Source organism: Bactrocera neohumeralis, chromosome 6 (genome assembly GCF_024586455.1).
Source record: "Bactrocera neohumeralis isolate Rockhampton chromosome 6, APGP_CSIRO_Bneo_wtdbg2-racon-allhic-juicebox.fasta_v2, whole genome shotgun sequence".
NCBI classification, from domain to species: domain Eukaryota; kingdom Metazoa; phylum Arthropoda; class Insecta; order Diptera; family Tephritidae; genus Bactrocera; species Bactrocera neohumeralis.
Genome location: NC_065923.1, coordinates 38,723,743 through 38,744,040, shown reverse-complemented (window position 1 = coordinate 38,744,040; position 20,298 = coordinate 38,723,743). Strand labels below are relative to the sequence as shown.

The 20,298-nt window shown below is 35.3% G+C and overlaps 1 protein-coding gene across 1 annotated transcript; it reads left to right on the top strand.

Annotated features, from left to right (window-relative positions):
- The first annotated feature begins 1,469 nt into the window (after positions 1–1,469).
- On the top strand, positions 1,470–3,163 carry LOC126761942 (20-hydroxyecdysone protein). The gene has a single exon (XM_050478378.1). It carries the CDS (start codon positions 1,470–1,472, stop codon positions 3,108–3,110), a length of 1,641 nt encoding a protein of 546 aa, XP_050334335.1. The 3' UTR covers positions 3,111–3,163.
- Positions 3,164–20,298: the final 17,135 nt, after the last annotated feature.

Below are 20,298 nucleotides of genomic sequence, written 5' to 3'. Positions count from 1 at the left end.
ATTACAGGAGATATTTCGTCTTCCCTTTTCACTACCTCACCCATTTGTTTCACTTCCTTATTTAGTCTGGGGAAAGCAGAACTAACTGCGCGGATATTGAAACAAATGATGTCAATATCAGCGACGTACGCCAGCAGCTGAACACTCTTATAGAAGATTGTACCTTCTCGATTTAGCACTGTAACTCGAATTATTTTCTCCAGCTGTAGATTAAAGAAGTCCCACGATAGATAGTCGCCTTGTCTGAAACCTTGTTTGGTGTCGAACGGCTTTTTTAATCTTACTGAATATTTTAAAGAAAATGAAAATATGGGAGGATTCAATACAGACAAATTACCGTGCACGAAGGAGTATGAGGTCCAAGGAAACAATTATTTGATGGATTGATCTAATACTTATTTACTAACCGACATTTTACACCAAGGTTGATGTAAAACAGAACATTTCTGCGAAATCAGCGAATTTCTGTTAACATCGGCCTCAGTTTTGGTATTGATTCCGAAAGAATATAAATTTCTTTATAACCATTATTGATACCACCAAACTTTCATCAATTGACATTTTAATAAAAATAATCGTAAAATTGTATGGAATTTAGTACAAAGGCATAATTTTCTCTTCTTAAATACAAAGAATTTAAACTGAGTATAAATGAGCCCGTTAGTATATACTTACATACTTAGCGCTCAAAGTTTTGCCATGCTATTCTTAAAGTGATGTTCTCTGCAAGTTCGAAATTATTTGCAAACAATCAAAATTAAAGTATCATTGCTTTATGCCCTCAACGGAGATGTAACGATCAAGCTGTGCTTGTGCTTTCCGCACAATACCTAAATGCTTCCTCTCACGCGATGCAACTTCCTTGGATGGCAAAGACTGCAATGTCAGCGAATGCACAAAAATACTAGCAATACAGGTAACTAACGATCGTCATAAGCCGACCACATACATAAGTGGCTAAGTAATCAGTTGTCAGCAAAGACGTTTGGGCTACAGCTTTGGCGCTGCATTGGCTCTCGCCATATGGCTTGGCTACGGCATCAGCATGTGAGAGCGCCAGAGCCGCATCGGGGCGTTGATGTTGTCATTGACGTTGCGTCGCGGGAACTGCGTCTGCGTGCCATGCCGTCGTGCAAGCGGTGCGTCGAGTATAAAAGCGCCGCGGAAGCAGAAAATCAGACAGTTTCGGCCGTGCGCTGAAAGTGAAGCAACATTTGACGTTACGATCTTATTTAAATTTATTTGGACCTCGCCTTCGTTCGCTCCATTTGGCTATTTTGGGTGTAGGCGCGTTTTGGTTAAGAGTGAAATTGTTTGCCTAGCTGTATTTATGTGTTGAAACTTGAACTTGCTAATTAAAGCATACACTTAACGTCAAATACTATTGGGTTTGCATTCAAGGTGATTGTTGCGACCAAATACCAACTGATTAACACCTTTTAACAAGTGGTAAATTGCGACAAGTGAAAATGCGTTTAACAAAGCTCGGCTTGACGCCCATTGTCTTGCTGTTCCTCGTTGCCAACGTGCAAGCTGGGCTGGTGCATAGGCAAAATCGCAATGCAAATTTAATTGCAGCTCCCGCTGAGGAAAATCTGATACCGGTGCAGATTATACAAGATGGTCAGCAGTTGGAAACCACGCAGATTAAGACTCAACCAGAACCAATACAGACTAGCGAAAGTGCACATTCGAAAACCAGCGTAGAAAATAACGCAGCTCTCATATCCGAAGTCATCGCTGAGAAAATCGCAGAGCCCATTGAAAGCGCAGCTAATGTGCAAACCGCTAATGCTTTGCTTAAAAGCGAACAACAACAGGACGAGCAAATCATTGAACAGGAAATCAAACAGGCGATATTGGATGAGAATCGTGAGCTCTTGCAGGCTGTATCCATTGCTGAGAATACAGCGCCAATAGAGGAGGCCAAGGATCCGCAGCAGTTACTGGATCAAGCGCAGGAAATTAACACCGAACTGAAGGACGGTGTACCGGCTGAAGCCTACGAAGCCGCTGCCGCTTATTTCAATGCACCTGAGTCTCCTGCCACGGAGCTGAATACCGCCGATGAAGTAAACAGCAACGATCAGTTGAAGTCCGAATCATTGGTCATCGACAGTGCACCTGCTGAGTCGCAGAATGCAGTTGCTGTGGAACAGCTTGTTTCCAATGAACCCATTGTGGTTGCTGCTGTCGTTGCTGATGAGCCTGCGCCTGCCTCTGTCGACCAACTGCGTCAAGTAGCAGCTGTTGCCGGCGCCACACAGGCTACGCCCACCCAAACCACTACCCAACCGAACTTTGTCCAACAATTAATACAAAATTCGCCGCTTGGTCAATTTTTCGGACAACTATCCGGCCAACAACAACAACAGCAGTTGGCTACGCCGGGCATACAAGTGGCTGCTGATCAGCCTGCCACACCTGCACCAACACTACCCGGTTTTCTGAATCCTCAAAACGCTATAACTCAAGTCCAAAATGCCGCACAGAGCGTTGCAAATGCCACCGCACAAGCTTTCCAGGGCGTTCAACAGTTCGCCAATAATTTGGGTACACAATTTCAAAACACACTATCGAGTTTGAGTGGCCAACAGCAACAAGTACAGCTAAGCACTGCCGATGCAACCACACAACGTCCTCCTGGTCCCATACAGTCGCTGATTAGCAATTTTGTCGGTGGCAACCAACCAGCTGGTGCAGCTGCAGCCGCCGGTGCCACTACCAGTCCCGCTCAACAAGGACCTTTCCAAGGTATTATCAGCTTTTTACAGGGCGGCAATCGACCACAAGCCGCTGCTACAAGTGGCACCGTAGTGGCTGTTGCACCCGCTCCAGCTGGCTCTATTATACCTGCAGACCCGGTACAGGTGGACAACAAAGTTGACGAGGTGAAAACCGATGACTTGACAAATGCAGTGGCAGAGCCAGAACAGTTGCCAGGAGAGGAAGGTGGCGAGGTTGATCAATCCGACAATGAAGTGCGAAACAGCGCCGAAGTTGGTCTTGACTCTCTGGAGGATAACAATGCGGATCAGTTGATTGTTGTCGAAGACGACGCAAGTCAGCAGGGACGCAAGAGTGTTGAAAAGACCGAGAAAGCAGCATAGATCGAAGAAATGCGTTTATTATTAAGTACTACGTGTATAAGCCCTCAAAGTCAACAGTTTCCGCATTGCCATTCCATAATTCCTAGTGCAACAGTGATTATTGAGTCACTTATAAAGCTTCATTCGACAAAATCATTTTCAAAGCATTTTTCCATAAAATCTTTATTTTATTTATAAACTTAGTTTTATGCGCAATATCATTGTAAGCTCATTAAATTCTATTTATTTCATTCATGATTGTAATTTTAATAAAAAAAAAATAAAACAAATTAAATAATTATATCAACTTGTTATTTACTGAAAAGACCTAAAAGGAAAAGTTCGAAAAGTTTTACTTATGCTTACTCGTAAGTGTGGTCCGTAGATGGGTCAAGCTTTCTCATTTAACTTATTACTTGAAGGTAGAAAATTGAGCGAACAAGAAGGAAAAACTACCTAAAGTCGGCAAGAGCAACGCAGGAGAAAATTTCCTTTTTTCTGATGCCAAAAATATATTTGTCAATTTCGCGTATGAGGATTAACCAAAAATCTACATACAAAAGTAAGGAATTGCTAGTTTCGGTTGCGACCGAACATTTTATACACAAACAGAGATTCGGAAAACATTATGACATTAGGGATATGAAATTAGACCGAGGGCTAGACCACTTTCATTCATGTACATCGCAATAATGGTTAAGCAATAACTTAGGTAAGCTTCACTAAAATATCATACATTTTGACCAAAACGAACGGTTTTAAGTGAAGTGAGTAGTCAAAAACCATGACTATGCTATAATGACAAAAAAAATTATGTAACATACAGGTACAAAACAACGTATATATTTAGAAGCTGTGGTGTGCGTTAATCCGTGGAAAGATTTTCAGAAATATTCGACACAATATTTACAATTTATTATACGTTAAATAATTGAAAAATTAGGCGATTTTATGAATTTTTTTAAAAGAAATACTAAATTGAATGTTTACGTTCTATGGAAATAAAGTATATTTGTATATATTAAAATTTTTGTTTTTACAAGAATATTGAAAAATAACGGAGTTATGTGCTGTCTGCGGAAGTGCCGAAAAAAAAGTGCCTCAACTGCCGACATGATTCCTGTCGAATGAGTAGCTGAAACAAAAAAATTCAAAATGTTTATTAAACTTATATATTTTCTATAATGAACTACAATATTTGTATACATATACAATTTATTATATGTTAACTTACTTTTACACCTTAAATAAAGCCTTATGTACGACATATGGTCAATCACAGAAAGTTAGAGATTTTTTAAATTATATATATGAGAATTAGGAAAAATCTGGGCCATTTTTTCCAATTTTGGTAGATTTTTGGGTATTGAACGCGCTCTTAGTAAATTTTTTTTTAAGAATACCGTAAACATGTCTCTTTGCACACTCTTGATTGTGCAAATTCGGATCCCAAAACCATAAAGAGCATTGCAACTGTCGATGAGACATGAAAATATGAGTTTGACGTGCAAACAAATCAACAATCATCGGAATGGAACCCGATTAAACAAAATTCGCTGAAGAAGCTGAAGACCATCCCAAAAAGTGCTTATAAAAAGTAATTGATGAAATAAAAATATACAGCTCAAGGTACATAACAAGATTAAATTGGCACCCTAACCCATACACTATAAACTTATTAGACAACAGCGATGACACACGACGATTGAAAAGACTACATCCTCTGGACCTGCCATTTAGATCGTAAGAACTATCTAAGTATAAAATAATACGCATTTTAATAATATTGATACACATCACGTAATTTAGCTTAATGAATACTAGTTACTAAATAACCTTATATTAAGGCCAAATTGCACTTAATGCATCAATGTGAATCACATTAATCAATTACATTTACTTATTGTCTTACGACAGATCGTAAATTAAGATGAATACTAATAAAAAAAATAAATAAAAAGTTATGTACAACATATGGTCAATCATAGAAAGTTAGAGAAGTTTTAAATTATTTATATGATAATTAGGGAAGTCTGGGCCAATTTTGGTAAATTTTTGGTTATTGAACGCGCTGTTGGCCGATTTTTTTAAGAATACCGTAAACAGGTCTCTTTGGACACTATTGATCGTGCAAATTCCAATCCCAAATTAATGAAGAGCATTAAAACTGTCGATGAGACATGAATTTATGAGTATGACATGCAAACAAATCAACAATCATCGGAATGGAACCCGATTAAACAAAATTCGCTGAAGAAGCTGAAGACCATCCCAAAAAGTGCTTTTAAAAAGTATTTCGAGGACTGGAAAAATCGTTGGCATAAGTGTATTACATCTAGTGAAGAATACTTTGAAGGCGACAAAATAAATATTGATGAATAATTAAATATTTTAATTTTTAAATACAAATTCCGGGTACTTTTTTGTCATTTACATATGTATTTGTTTGTATTTCATCGAACTGAATTGTAACATCTACGTTGATTTCGCAAAAAAAATGGCTCCATTAGAACCTTCTGAAAGAATAAATGAATAACGTTTTTCCCTGGTGTGGTTCGGGCGTTCTACGAGTACATACAGTCCCTACTTTCTCCTAGCCCAAATACGTAAGTTGCCTTTTATACTTCGGTATTAGAGAACAAAAACTAATTTAAGTCATCGAAAATCGCTTTATTATTTTTCAAAATATTCTCCGTTCAGATCAATACACTTACATGCGTTTGAACCAATTGTCGAAGAACTTGTGCCACTCTGATTGAGTTATATCCAAAACATGCATTTTGAACACAACACACGTTGACCACTTAGTTTATTTTTTACGAACGGGTATACAAAAAAAGAACTTTTTCGGTGCCAAGTCAGGACCATATGGTAGAACATTAAAATCGATGTTTTCAGTGCTCAAAACGCAGTTATCTCAGCCGATGTGTGAGAGCTAAAATTGTCGTGGTAAGGAGTGATCCGTCTTCGGCGGTTGGTTTTCCTGATTTCTTGAAAGACAGCTGACAAAAAAATTATTGTATACCACTCAGATTTATTTATTGTTCTGAATTGTTGCAGAGATGTTGCGACATTGCCAGTTTTCGGACTCATACGTGAAAAAGATTCACCATATGCTCGAAAAACACCGAATTTTTGCATTTTGTTTGTTGTTCCACTAATACCCATAGTTGTCTCAATTACATGATAGGCCACATGACGATCTTGCCATCCGGAACAACACTGGTTTATACAACCTTAACGAAATTCGTCTTGAAGAGATCTACGACATCGATTGAATTCACCATACCATCGATAAACACTGGTCCTCGATTGAGCTTCATCGTCAACAATTAAATATTATTTAAAATTAAAGAATATTTGAAGTTACTGTAAGGAACGTAAATAGCTCTCGTATTTCAAAGCGTTCTGAGTATGTAAACCAACAAAAATGTTAAACTTTACGATAAAATTTTGAGTTTCCAGATTCCAACCCTAGCGTTGTTAAATTCCAAAATATAAAAGGCAACCTAAGTATTGGTAACTGGGAAACTAATTACATAGCAAAGAGGAGCACTGCTACACCGGGTATATATTTTGATTTATCTTCATATATTTTGTCGGTATTTTGATGTGACAGAATTTTTAACTTCGTTATCTTAAGTGTATCCCGGTGTCATTGAATTTGACTCAATACAACGTTTGGAACAACCAACCAAAATGGCGTGAGCCACTCGGAAGATTGTCTCTTTGTCTCGAGATCATACTCAAAGATCCATAACACGTCTCCTGTGATTATGTTATTCAAAAATTGGGGGTCACTTTCACACATGTTCAAATTTTCTTGGCACACTTCCACTCGCCGCAATTTCTGGTCGTCTGTGAGCACTTTTGGGACCATCTTCGCGCACACCTTGCGCATGTGCTAGTGCTCCGTCAAAATGTCATCAAGCACAGATCTTGATAAATTTAACATTTGGGCAATTAAACGAATACTTAGTCGACGGTCTCACATTTTCGGTGTTTGCCGAAGTCGCAGGTCTCCCAGCACGGTCTTCACCGGCTTTTCATCAACTTTTGAGGTGTTGCAAAACTATACTACTGCAGACCATATAACTTTTTCTCCATTAATTTCTTCTTCTCAGCATGGATTTCGTAAAGGAAAATATACTCTAACATATTTGCTGAATTTGTAAACCATGTATAATTGGGTTTTAGTGAACACAACGAGTGATATTTGAGGATATTCTTTTAGATTCAATTAATGTCTCTTCACTTGTTCCGTAAGGCCCGATTCTGTTCTTGTTACTTATTAACGATTACTCTTCTGTCATAAAATTCTCAAATATTTTATGATATTATATGTCGACGGCATAAAGCTTTTTAAATCATATATACTTGTATACTTCAATTGATTAAAGGTGTTAAGTCAAAAAGACTTGAACAATTTGGTTGCTTGGTGTGATAGAAATGATTTGCTATTGAATCTCAAAAAATTTAAGACAATGTGCTTTTCTCGTAGATATGGGTTCACCTCTCCTAATGTGATAAAATACTCTTTACTAGAGCAAGTTTTTAACTACGTTAATTTGGCAGTTACTTTAGATCCTAAGTTTAATTTTAGTCTTCATATTGATACCATAGTCTTGAAAGCAAAAGATATTCTCATTTTTGTTAAACGTTTTTCTAAAGAATTTAGAGATCCGTATGTTATTAAAACACTTTTGGCAACTTTGGTTAGACCTATGTATAGTATATTGGAATATGGCTCTGTTCTATGGAACCCTAGTTACCAAATACATTCTGCGAAGTTAGAGTCGTTTAAAAAACATTTTTTACTGTTCGCCTTAGTTAATTTTCGATGGGATTTTAGGTTAAGTCTACCTCTATACACTAATCGTTTAAAATTTATGAATCTACTTAAACTTACTAACTTACTAGTCGTAGATAAATGTTGGCATTATATTCTTAGTAGAAATCCTGAATGGAACAGTTAGCAGTTCTTTTCTCCTGTCTGAAGTTAAATTTAATTTAATTCGAGGCAATTTAGACATTTACTATAAAAGTCTTGTAAGTCAAATTTTGAACGTAACTAAGCATTCCGTCGCATATGTCATTCTCATTCCTGCACATTTGATTTATCTGAATAACTTTTCAAAATTAAAAGGACTATACTATATTTCTTTCTCTTAAACAACAACGTAACAATTGGTTATAACGTAGTTTAAATTTTTGTATCTGTTGCTGAGCAGTTTTACATCTCGACGCTTAAAAACTCTCTTGCCTTTCATGACTCGGCTGATTGAGCGGAAGGAGGGTATTTGTTGGGTTACAATAATAATAATAATTCCTCAACCAACATTCTTGTAGTAAAATTAGCAACGCTATTAACAATTTCATGGACTTTTTTTTACCAATTTAGCAGGATTACTTCCTTCTGTACGACCTGGCTTGTTCGTCGTCATTTGAAGTCTCACGATAGTTTTTAAATTAAGTAGGCAACAGTAAACATTAGTATGACTCATAAATCATCAGGCTAACGAGACGAACTGAATTCGAAAATATTTATTTTTGTTATGAAAAGAAAAAATTATCAAAAATATATGAGTTGGGCTACGCATTCATCTCACACTTAAGAACACACCTTTAATATAATATTAAAGAAAAAGTCGGAATTTTTGTATACATTTTTTATACTTTATTAAATTGTTGTAATTATTCTCATATATATTTTATTTTTATTCAATCACTTATATGTTAAGGTGGTTTAGAGCAGGTAGAGTTCAGATTTGCAATATAAACATACAAAACAAAATGAAATCAGTTACATTTGAAAAATGCCAACTCATAAATCGTTGAAATCTAAAATATTTTTCTAAGTATATTTTACAATAGTACAGTTTAATATATATAGTAGGTATATGTATGACTGTATGGACTTTTATATGTATGTTTGTATATATTCATATATATGTATATGTAGATAATGGATAATGTAAATATATATGTTGCTATGTAAGTCATGGCTTTGTATATAGAAGATGACGCGTATATCAACAGAATTGGACTTTGTTGCTAGCAAAATATAAGAAAAATGCATAGCAAATAGTTGCAGATTTATGCTAAATAATTTGCTTTAATTGTATATAATGCTTTTTAAGATATTTGATAAATGTGTGAAATATAAGTAGATTTAGTAGATTTCAAAAGGAAGAAGCCATTGACCATAGCGATAGATACGTCTAATTTATATGTACTTTTATGTCGGATGTCGAATATTTATAAATGTTGAATGAGTATAATAAACTTTATTTATTTTAAAGAAGAATTTAGCGATTTTTTTACCAAAAAAAAAATTTATTGTAAACAAATTTGACGAAACTTCCAACTAGTACAGTTTTCAATCAATTTCGAAGTAAACGGAAATGAGCGGTACTTTCAGTTAATTACAAAATACTTACAAAAAAACAACCTAAAAGTATGCAAGTCTACAGTTATTTAATGATCATCGCAAAATTATTTCACAAGCGACGTCGCTTCGTTCTATGGCCTCTTGAAATGTTCCAAGAAGATTCCAAGTTTACGAGCCAAAATTTTGTTCAGCAACGTTTCCCTTTTCTGGTTCAATGGGTACGTAAACAAGAAAAATTGCCGAATTTGGGGCGAAGAGCAACCTGAAGAGATTCAAGAGCTATCATTTCATCCAGAAAAAACAACGTCTTTTTAGGTTAGTAGGCCGGTGGAATCATCGGTGCATATTTTTTCCAAAATAATGCCGGTGAGAACGTAACCGTCAATGGCGACCGTAAATTGAGTCTATAACCGTCTGATGGTTGAAATTGAAGTTCGTGATTGACGGACAATCCCGCGTCGCATCAATCATTAGATTTATTCAGACCACCTTTGAGTAAATAAGCATCGTTTTGGTACGCTCGATTGGCCACCAAGATATCAAACCTTTAGACTTTTCCTGTGGGGATATGTAAAGTCTAAAGTCTTTGCGGATAATCCCGCGCCGATTCAGGCTTTAGAGCATCACCCGAGTCATTTGCCAGTTGCCAGTCGAAATGGTCGAAACAGCCATCGAAAATTGTAATCAACGGATGGACCATCTGAGAAATAGCCGCGGCCAGCATTTGAAAGAGTTAATCTTCAAAAAATAAATGCCAAAGAATCTTCTTTCGAATGATATTAAACATTTTTTTAAAGTAAGGAACTTCAAAATAGATTACCTTTTACTATCAGATTTAGCCGTGTCTGTCTGTACATAAACGAACTAGTACCTCACTTTTTCAGTTATTGATCTGAGTTTTATGCTCACAACTTTTCTTCCCCCAAAAAGCCGCTTATTTGACGGCGCGACTGATATCGGACCAATATATCATCTAACATATTTTCATGGGATTTTACTGGTATTATTCTTCAATACAACACTATAAAATCAGGAGAAATTTTCTAGATTGAACCTCTACATCTTATAGCTGACACCTAAACTGAATTTGTTGGGAACATTTTTTACTTTTGAAGTGTGCAAGCGTTAACGATTTTTCTTGTTTTTACTTCAATTTGGGACGTACACTAAAATGTGATCTTAAGAAACATGCGGCCGTAAAAATTAACTAATAATATTTTTTAAATTACTGTGCGCATTAATTTGTTCGAATTTCTATAAAAATAGAAAATAAATAATAATAAATATACTATCTACCTACGACAATGTTGCGACTGACGAAATTTTAAACTCTTAATGTTTGCACGTTTAACATAAAAATTTGAAATTAAAAAATAAAAATAATTAAATTTTTTTTATATTAAAATTTTTTTTTTTAAATAATTTTTTTTTTTAATTTAATAAAAAAATATTCCGATCACTTTCTAATTTTTAATAAAATTGATTTTCGAAATTTTTTCATTTTAACGATCGTCTTCAGTTATATTTTTTCGTATACACTCATAATTTATCTGTAAATATGCAAAATAACACACTGTACTAATTCTGTAACGCCTGCGCCGGAAAGTATGCAATACCAACACGGAAAATTCGTACCCAGCTTGGCGCTATACTCGACACTTCGCCACAAAATATTTGTTTATTTTTATAGTAACAGCTAAAAATGCGATTTTGGGAGCAAAATACAAAATTATCTCAATTTTTTTTTTAATGCAGAACTAAATTTTTTTATAAAAATCGGAAAAAATAGAAAATTGTCGCATATTTTTTTTATTAAAAACTAATTTTTCTTATAAAAATCGTTTGCTAGACTCGTTTAGGGTATATGTAGTTTAATCTGAATAAATGTATATGCGTGTAGATGAGTTCTCATATGTATGTAAGTATGTGTGCATTAATGCCAGTACTCTTAGTAATGAAGCCGTTACATGATTTGTTTGTGTTGCTTTACATATGATGCCAGGTGAATTCCACGAATCCGATGTACATACATACATATGTAGGTATGTATGTATGTATGTATGTATGTAAGAATAGTTGCAAGTGTATATGTGAGTATAAGTTTAAACGTATGTATGTATATAAATTTATTTATGTAAATATGTGTTGAAAACCAAATAGGTGCTGAAACAAATTGAAGGACAAACATTGGGAGAGGTATCAATTAATTGCCTTACTTCATTTGAACACCAATTTCATTTTACAATTAAATATCGCTTGCTATATTTATGCAGTTATATTAATTTATACCATTTACATATATATTTATGTAGTATACTAAATATGCATATAGGAGGCGATTGCAAGTAAATATGTATGCACGTACAATATTATATTATTCTCTTGAGCAAATGCTACAACAATTTTCTTTTTAGTTGCAGGCTTTGGCATATGTCAGCTAAGTATTTACTTTGGTATGTGTATGCGTGTGTGGCTGTGTGTGTGTTTGTGTATACGTATATAAGAAAAACGTTTATAACTACTAAGTCAAGGTATACAATAGGAAGGATTCAATACGCACATTTCGAGCAATGTAAGCTATTTGCTTTAAAGGTTAGCGTTTTTTCTAAGTTTTTTTTTTCTTATTTGGATTTTATGTTTGTTATATGCGTTGCTGTTACATATGTGTTGTAGTTGTAAACTAATTACTGCTTACTTCATAGGTACATCTGAAAAGCCTTTACCGATACTTGTATACATGTGCATGAACGTACACACATACATAGCTAGATTTTGTGTGTGTGTTTACAGTTATAGTCTACTAACTAAGTTGGAGGAGTTTACTAATTGAGCATTTTTGGTTTAGGTAGCTACTTGCATTTCAATTAATACATTTTTGTTTTCAAAACGAGTATTACATCAATAGATTTCCACACACAGTTTAACATACACACAGATACTTACGTTATTATGAAAATGAAAATGAAAACGTACAATACTCGCATTTCGTTTGTTTGCTTAGTTCTTTAGCCTAAAGCACTTCACAGTTATTTTTTCACGATTTCGTAATTTCTAATTTATTCTTCGCACACCAAAATGTATGTAAATGCAAATTCCATTAATACCAAATACTATTACTAGTACAAATACGGACTCTGTTGCGAGTTTATATTCAATACAAACCTATACTTACACTTCTACCATGAATATGTGTGATTGTGATTGTATATGTTTGTGGTTTTTGCTTTTGCTTTTTTTTTAGTTTGATATTGCTTTACGCCATTTTCACAATTTATGTATGTGTGTGTAATGCGGATATGAAATTGTTTATATCTTCCTGATTTTATAAATCATAGCGATAAATATAGCATAAAATGGTAAGTCTTGACACGCAAATGCTTGCAAGCCAACAGGTCAGTTTCATTACAGTAATCTCAGTTTTTGCTTAAGCTCGTACAAAAAAGTAATAAATTTAGTAATTGAACTGCTCTTAAGAAAATTATTTGTAGTAATAATTTGTAGTAATATTGTGCAATTTGCCATTAATTAATTGCAACTGGTTCCACACACGTATTTTTATAGACCAATTTTTAAAGTAAGATTGAATCACTCTTTCTTTCGGAGGAGAAGTAATTAAAGTTACATTTTCATTTTTAAAAAGCAATTGTGGCTCGTTCCAATGGGCATAAAGAAGAAAATATCGATTGGAACCATAAGAAGGAAAAGCTACAAATAGACCGATTTCATTCATATTCAAAGATAAATCACATTTTGTTTATGAAAACATTTAAATATCATATAGATTGACCAACAGAAACGGCTTAAAGTCAGCTAGAATGCAGGAAGTCATTAAATCGGGTATATTTGCGCTAGGAGCAGGTCTGGACTGACTGCGCAGACTTGTGTCATTACTCTAGTATATTCGGAAAAATATGAAACTCAACTACATACATATACGGCGTAAAGCCTACCAAAATACAAGGTGCGTTCCAAAGTAAACAGGACTTTTTGAATCTAGTGCCATCTATATGTCGACTGGTGCGTTAGAATCTGCTATCTTTATCGATTGTCCAATCAGAATTTCATGACATTTCATGGATTGGAAGTGAAGTTATTGTGTTTTAAGTGTCAGTTTGTTTGTGTTGTCGGTGCGAAAGTAAGCTTCGAACAAAGAGCCAACATTAAGTTTTGTTTTAAAATTGATGAAATAAGTTTATAGCGATGATTGCCTATTCCGTAGCAGAGTGCACGAGTGGTTTCAACGTTTTCAAAATGGTCGTGAGGACATAAATGACGATCAACATTTGAGCCAATCAAAATCCGTGATCACCGGAAATTCGATCGAAATTGTGCGTGAATTCATCAAAAATTAGCCGAAATCATCATTGAAATTCGTGGAAATGGAATTGAATATCTCCAAAACATCGATTTATCGCATTTTGACCGAACATTTGGGCTTACGAAAGGTGTGTGCACGGTTTGTTCCGCACAAATTGACTGACGACCAAAAATTGCTCAGAATCCAACATTCGAAGGACTATTATTTGACCAAAAATCACATTTTACCCATTAACCACTCCTCGTATTCACCTGATATGTCACCGTGCGACTTCTTCCTTTTCGGAAAAATGTGTTTGCTCATGAAAGGAAAGCGTTATGCAGACGTAGAGGCCATCCAAAAGGCTTGCACCGGCATACTGGCGGCCATACCGGCCGAAGAGCTAAAACACTCGTTCGACATGCTTTTGGACCGTGCAAAAAGATGTATTGAAGCAGAAGGAGACTATTTTGAATAAAATAAATTGATTTTGCCGAAAAAACCATTTGTTCTGTTTTTTTTTTAAGTCCTATTTTCTTTGGAATGCACCTTGTAAGGAAAATTACTATTTTCTTTTTTAAAAAACAGTAGTACTATGAGCAAAAAATGGTAGGACTTTATTCATAATTTTAAATTCTTACTTTATTCTTTGAAATCGATGTCGTACCCCACAAAGTGATACTCCTAGGCCGCAATACACATGTGCCACAGTTTTTTCCAATCCTCGAAACAGTCGTTAAAGTCGATTTCCAGAATAGCCTTCAATACGCGTAGCGATTCATGTTTAATATCTTCAACTGACTCAAAACAATTTTGACCAGAGCGGTCGTTTGCATTTGCTGAATAGCCAGAAGTCACACGGAGCTAAATCAGGCGAATACAGTGCTTGCGCCATGACATTGGTTGAAAATTTGACGAAAAACTCACGAAGAATCAATGCAGTGCAAAAACCAAGAGTTGTCAGCCCATAATTCCAGCCTCTTTTTACAAATATCATCGTGCAAACGACGCATAACACTCAAATAGTATTCCTTATTGACAGTTTGGCCGGTCGGAAGGAATACGGAGAGCACCACAACTCGATAATCGAGAAAACTGGCATCATAGGATCTTGATTTTTGACCTGTTTTGACGTGTTTTTTCGGCTCTGGCTCACCATTACCACAATATTCGGCCCACTGATCGTCTGTTTCCGGGTCGTAAGTAGTCGGAATGCTCAGTTTCACACACGTTAACGCGACGCTATTTTTCGTAAAAATTTAGTGATTTTGGAACCAATCGTGCTTTCACTTTTCTTAGGCTCAAATGATCTTTCAAAATGATTTTCACTTATTCTTCCGATATTCTAAAGATGCCCGTAAGATCTCTGACTGTTAATCGTCGATTCTTAAACACCAATTTCTTTATTTTATTAATGTGTTGATCAACAGTTGATACTGATGACCATTAATGATTAATTTCATGTGAAATTTGGCACAAATATCAATGACAGTCATATCAACCTAGAAAAAAATATTCCGACGAAATTTAAATTAAAAAGTCTTACTATATTTTGCCCACAATAGTAGTATATGTAATATAATGATTTTCGCGACTCTGGTTGAATTTAGGTCAAATAATCAGTGAATATTTTAGACATAATGAAGTTATGCTTCAAATATTTTTTAAAAACGGTCCGAAATCCCCCTAACTCTCATATTTCCAATATATTAATGGTTGATTGCAGTCGATTTGCAATTTCGTCTCACAATAATTATTGAATTCATATATATCGGGTAGTCGCAAAAGTCTTTTCGTATTTCTAATCAAACTTCAACTTATTTATATAATAAACTTCAATGAAACAAATATGTACCATTGATTGACTACTTTTTATGCTTGAGACATTATTCCATTAGTGTAAAACTTTTCTGGTTTCTCGGCGAAAAACTGGGACAAATAATTTCCACAGGCTTCTCTTGAAGCCAACTTTGCTCCATTAAGGGAGTTCCGCATTGACTGAAACAAATGGTAGTCCGATGGTGCTTGATTACTATATGGTGGATGCATCAAAACTTCCCAGCCAAGCTCTCCCAGTTTTTGCCGAGTTATCAAAGATGTGTGTGGTCTAGCCTTGTCCTGATGAAAGATGAAGCCATTTTTGTTGATCAGTTCTGGCCGTTTTTTTCGATTGCTTGCTTCAATCTCATCAGTTGTTGACAGTAAAATGTAGAATCAATCGTTCGACCAGGCTGAAGCAGCTCATAGTGGATGATTCCTTTCCAATCCCACCAAACACTCAGCATAACCTTTCGAGGCCTCAATCCTGGCTTTGTGACCATTTGTTGAGCTTCACCACGCTTGGACCATGATCTTTTTCGCACATTATTGTCGTATTTGATCCACTTTTCGTCTCTTGTTGCTATTCGCTTCAGAAATGGTTCGATTTTATTTCGTTTCAGCAAAGGATCGCAGATGATTTTTCACAGACAATCCATCTGGTACCCAAAAATCGAGCTTCTGTTTGTAGCCAGCATTTTTTAAATGGTTCAAAACCGTTTGATGATGAATGTTACGTTCCTTAGCGATGTCATAGCTGCTTATGTGACGGTCCTGGCCAATTTTTCCGATAATTACATCGACTTTTTCAACGATAGGTCGATCAGAGCGAAATGCATATTTCATAACGAAATTTTCAGAACGGAAGCGAGCGAACCATTGTTGTGCTACACGAACTGATACAGCATTGTCTCCGTAAACTTTACAAATTTCATTGGTGGCTTGCGTGGCATTCTTCCCTTTTTTATACAAAAATTTCAAAATATAGCTACAGAATTTTTCATTATTTTCACTCGTTTTTGAACAGCTGTAATTTTTCTCAACTTCCCAGAATTTAATTTTTTGGTTAAGTGAAGCTTAAAATTTCCTTTCCAACACTATATATGACACAATGTGATTGGTAGCACTGGAGATATACGACTGCTACTACGACATCTATACAAAATACGAAAAAAACTTTTTCGACTACCTAATATATAATATCTATTTTTTTCTGAAACCATGCAAGTTTTTAATCATTTAATTCTTGCGAATTTGTTTAAATGTGTACATTATTTTTTGGAATTAGTGTTGGCTATAATCTATGTATATACTGTATGTAAGAACAATAAAATTGGACTAGAAAAAGTAACCGTTTATTTTTGAACACTTTCGAACGACATAAAGGTAGAAGGTTCAGCAAAAGTTGGTGCTATTTGAATAATTAGCTATTTTATACCCTTCTAGCCAATGTCATATACAATACAATATTAGTTAAACTGAAATAAGCACTCATAATTTAACTTTCATGAAAAGTTGTATAAGATTAAGTTTAGTTACTCTGTATTTGTGACTCAAAAGTGCTCAAAACAATAAGGCAAAATCTTTTCGAAAAACCGAAAACCATAAAAAAACTTTGATGTTTTGATAAGGCTGAAAGCGTTTTTAAGCATTTTGCAAAAGCATATGTATGTATGTATATATTGATGTATGTAGATGACTTTTAGTTTATTTAAGTATATATGTATGTATATATTTAAAGTTATCTTAGTTTTCTTTGGACGATTTAGCTGTATTTTTGTTCTTGTTACTTTCATAGCTATATTTATAATATTTGCCTTTTTACGTTTTACATCTACATATATCGGTTTGTGTATATGTATTTAGGCTTAATTGTATTAATTATATGTAGTATTTATTTTTTAGTCGATTACATTCATAAATATTAAATGGAATTTTAACATTTTCTGCGCTTCCTAACGCTTACGGAAGGGCAGGGCTTATTGGGCAGGGCTGGGTAAAAGACGGAAGCTATCAATTACGTATACACATTCATATTTAAACGTATATACATATGTATTTTAAGCGCGTGGAGTTTAATTATTTATTAATGGGTCGTATATATGATATGGGTCTTTCCATTCTCAAATCAGGTTTTTTGTCAGCTTTTTGACTAACTAAAATTTAATTTATTTAATTACTTATATAGACAGCCAAATGGCTTTGAAATCACTAAAACCTCTTAGGGTTTTATTAAATATGTGCCTTGATCTCTTAGTGGGTCTAACATCCCAACCTGTAATGGGTTCTGGAACATAGTGATGTTACTGGTAACTGTGAAGCAGATGAACTAGCCAGAGCAGGCAGCACCCTACAATTGGACTCCTAAAAAGAGGGAATTTATATGCCTCCGGCTACTTGTAGATATTTTATCGACAAACATGTTATGGATATAGCTGAGTCTCGGTGAAGTCAATATCTAACTTGCTCAACAAGCAGGCAATCGTGGCATGAATAGAATATGAACCACACATGCCGACTCTTAAAATTTTAATGTAATGACATAAAAACTCTAGTAGGAGTACTAACAGATCTCACCATACAAAGACTATTATAGAAACGGTCAAGAGGTAGAAGATTAAGAGACTATATTCAATATATTCCTATATGCAAAGACTTTGTATAGGAAAATAATCGCACTATCGGCCGATGGTTTCTTGACGAAGTCTCGGAATTTTACAGTCAGGAGCTTTATTAACTCCAGCTTCAGACTCGCTGACTGTTGCAATGTCCTCCAGGTCGAGGTTGCAGCTATTAAAGTGGCAGTAGATTTACTGCTCTCGTATTCTGTTGTGTTTTATTACTAGATAGCTTGGCTTCGCGGAAGCTTGGCAAGCGTTGGGCTCCCATCGATACATGCGCTGTCGCAAAAGCCTTTTGGACCAAAATCGATCGAAAGAGATCTAGTGATCTCTTTGCCCTCAGTAAGGCTAGCCTCTCCCTAGTTTTGGGGCTTTCAACAGGCCATTGCTGTATTGGCGTCCACATAGAAAGGCTGGGAATCCTACCAGACGCCATCTGCAGTAGTTGTATGGAAGAAGAAGAGGTGGAAACAACTCAACACTTCCTTCTTGACTATCCCCTGTTCGGAAGGTCAAGACTTAAACACTTTGGAGCGTATACATTCAGACATCCTACCAAGCTGGTGGGAATAGAAATTAAACGCCAATGCAAATTTGTTTTGGCTACTAAGCGTTTTGCTACTTTATAAGTTCGAACACAGGAGTTCTTCTTTTTTATGGCTCAATGGACTACATATAGTAGTCCACGATCTTTGATCAGCTAGCTAACCTACCTAACCTCAGAATTTGCACATATAAAACTCTTGGTATTGATGAACTCCATCAAGAGCGAAGGGTAGTTTAGAAAGGACATAATAGATTGAAGGGATTTTAGTGCCGGTGGTTTCACAATGGGCCCGATAAAGGCATAAGTGCATTGTCAGACATCCACCTCACCCCTGCTTAATCAATTAGTCAGTGTTCGAAAAATTCAAAGATTCAACAGGGAAAGTAAATAATTGAAACTTTCAAAACAGTAAGCAGAAATGAGGGCTGATTTTCTTCAGTTATCAAGTATGGAAACATTTTGCCTCGAAAACTCTGATTAGGGAGTTTAGTGAGTGATGCAAGTTTTCTTCTTTATTGGCGTAGACACCGCTTGCGCGGTTATAGCCGAGTTTATAACAGCGCGCCAGTCGTTCTTCTTCTTCGCTGTTTGGCGTCAATTGGAGATTCCAAGTGCAACCAGCTCCTTCTCAACCTGGAGTGTTTTTATCCATTCGGACTAAAAGCAACTTTGCGTGTTAACGAAGTATTACTTTTTGAAAAAAAAAAAAATATATATAGATGCTGCTGATACCAAGAAATAGCTCTACGTCTAGTGAAGCAGACAATCGTAAGTGCTTTCTAATTCCCTTACGAGATATGTTAGCAGCGAAGACGACGCTGGTGAATTTTGAGGCCGAAAACATCAAAAAATTCCCCAAATGATTTTGGATGATCTTTAAATGAGTTCATTGACACTTTGAATTATTAAAGGACATTTTGAACGAATCTGTAATGAATATTTGAGGATGTGGCAGTTATATGCAGAGTGAGTGCCGCTCACAATTCACCTAATAGTCTCAAAAATCAATGAAAAAATTTTAAAATTAAATGACTTATGATTCGAATTGTTGATATATATTTATCGTGAAAATTTAAGAGAATGCTGCTTAGAAAGCAGAAAAGGTATGGAAGAGTTAAAGGATTGCTGATTAGTTGATCATACTTCATGTCACCTAAGCGCATAATATCGCCTTCAACAATAAATAGATTCACCAAAATCCTGAATGGCTTGAATATAGAAAGTCCCATACACAAATATACAAATGCATACCCTTAAGTATTCAAAGCGCTTTTTATACTTAATATACTTGTACGCGCTACCCACATATGGTGTATGTACATAGACGCTACTTTCTGCCTTATCATTCTATAGTAATTCCTTATGCATGTGGGCATTAAAGTAAGACTTCTTTCTATACAGACTTTATATATATGTACGTTACTTGTTTGGTATTATTAAATTTCATTTAGATGAGTTTATGGAGTTAAGCTTAATTATTTTAGCGCTTCCTTTCTTCCGTTGGCAAGCTCATGCGCCTGCTCGTATGCCTCAGC

Bases quoted from the DNA above. Each gene is read 5' to 3' on its own strand.
- LOC126761942 (XM_050478378.1), top strand. From the start codon at position 1,470: ATGCGTTTAACAAAGCTCGGCTTGACGCCCATTGTCTTGCTGTTCCTC.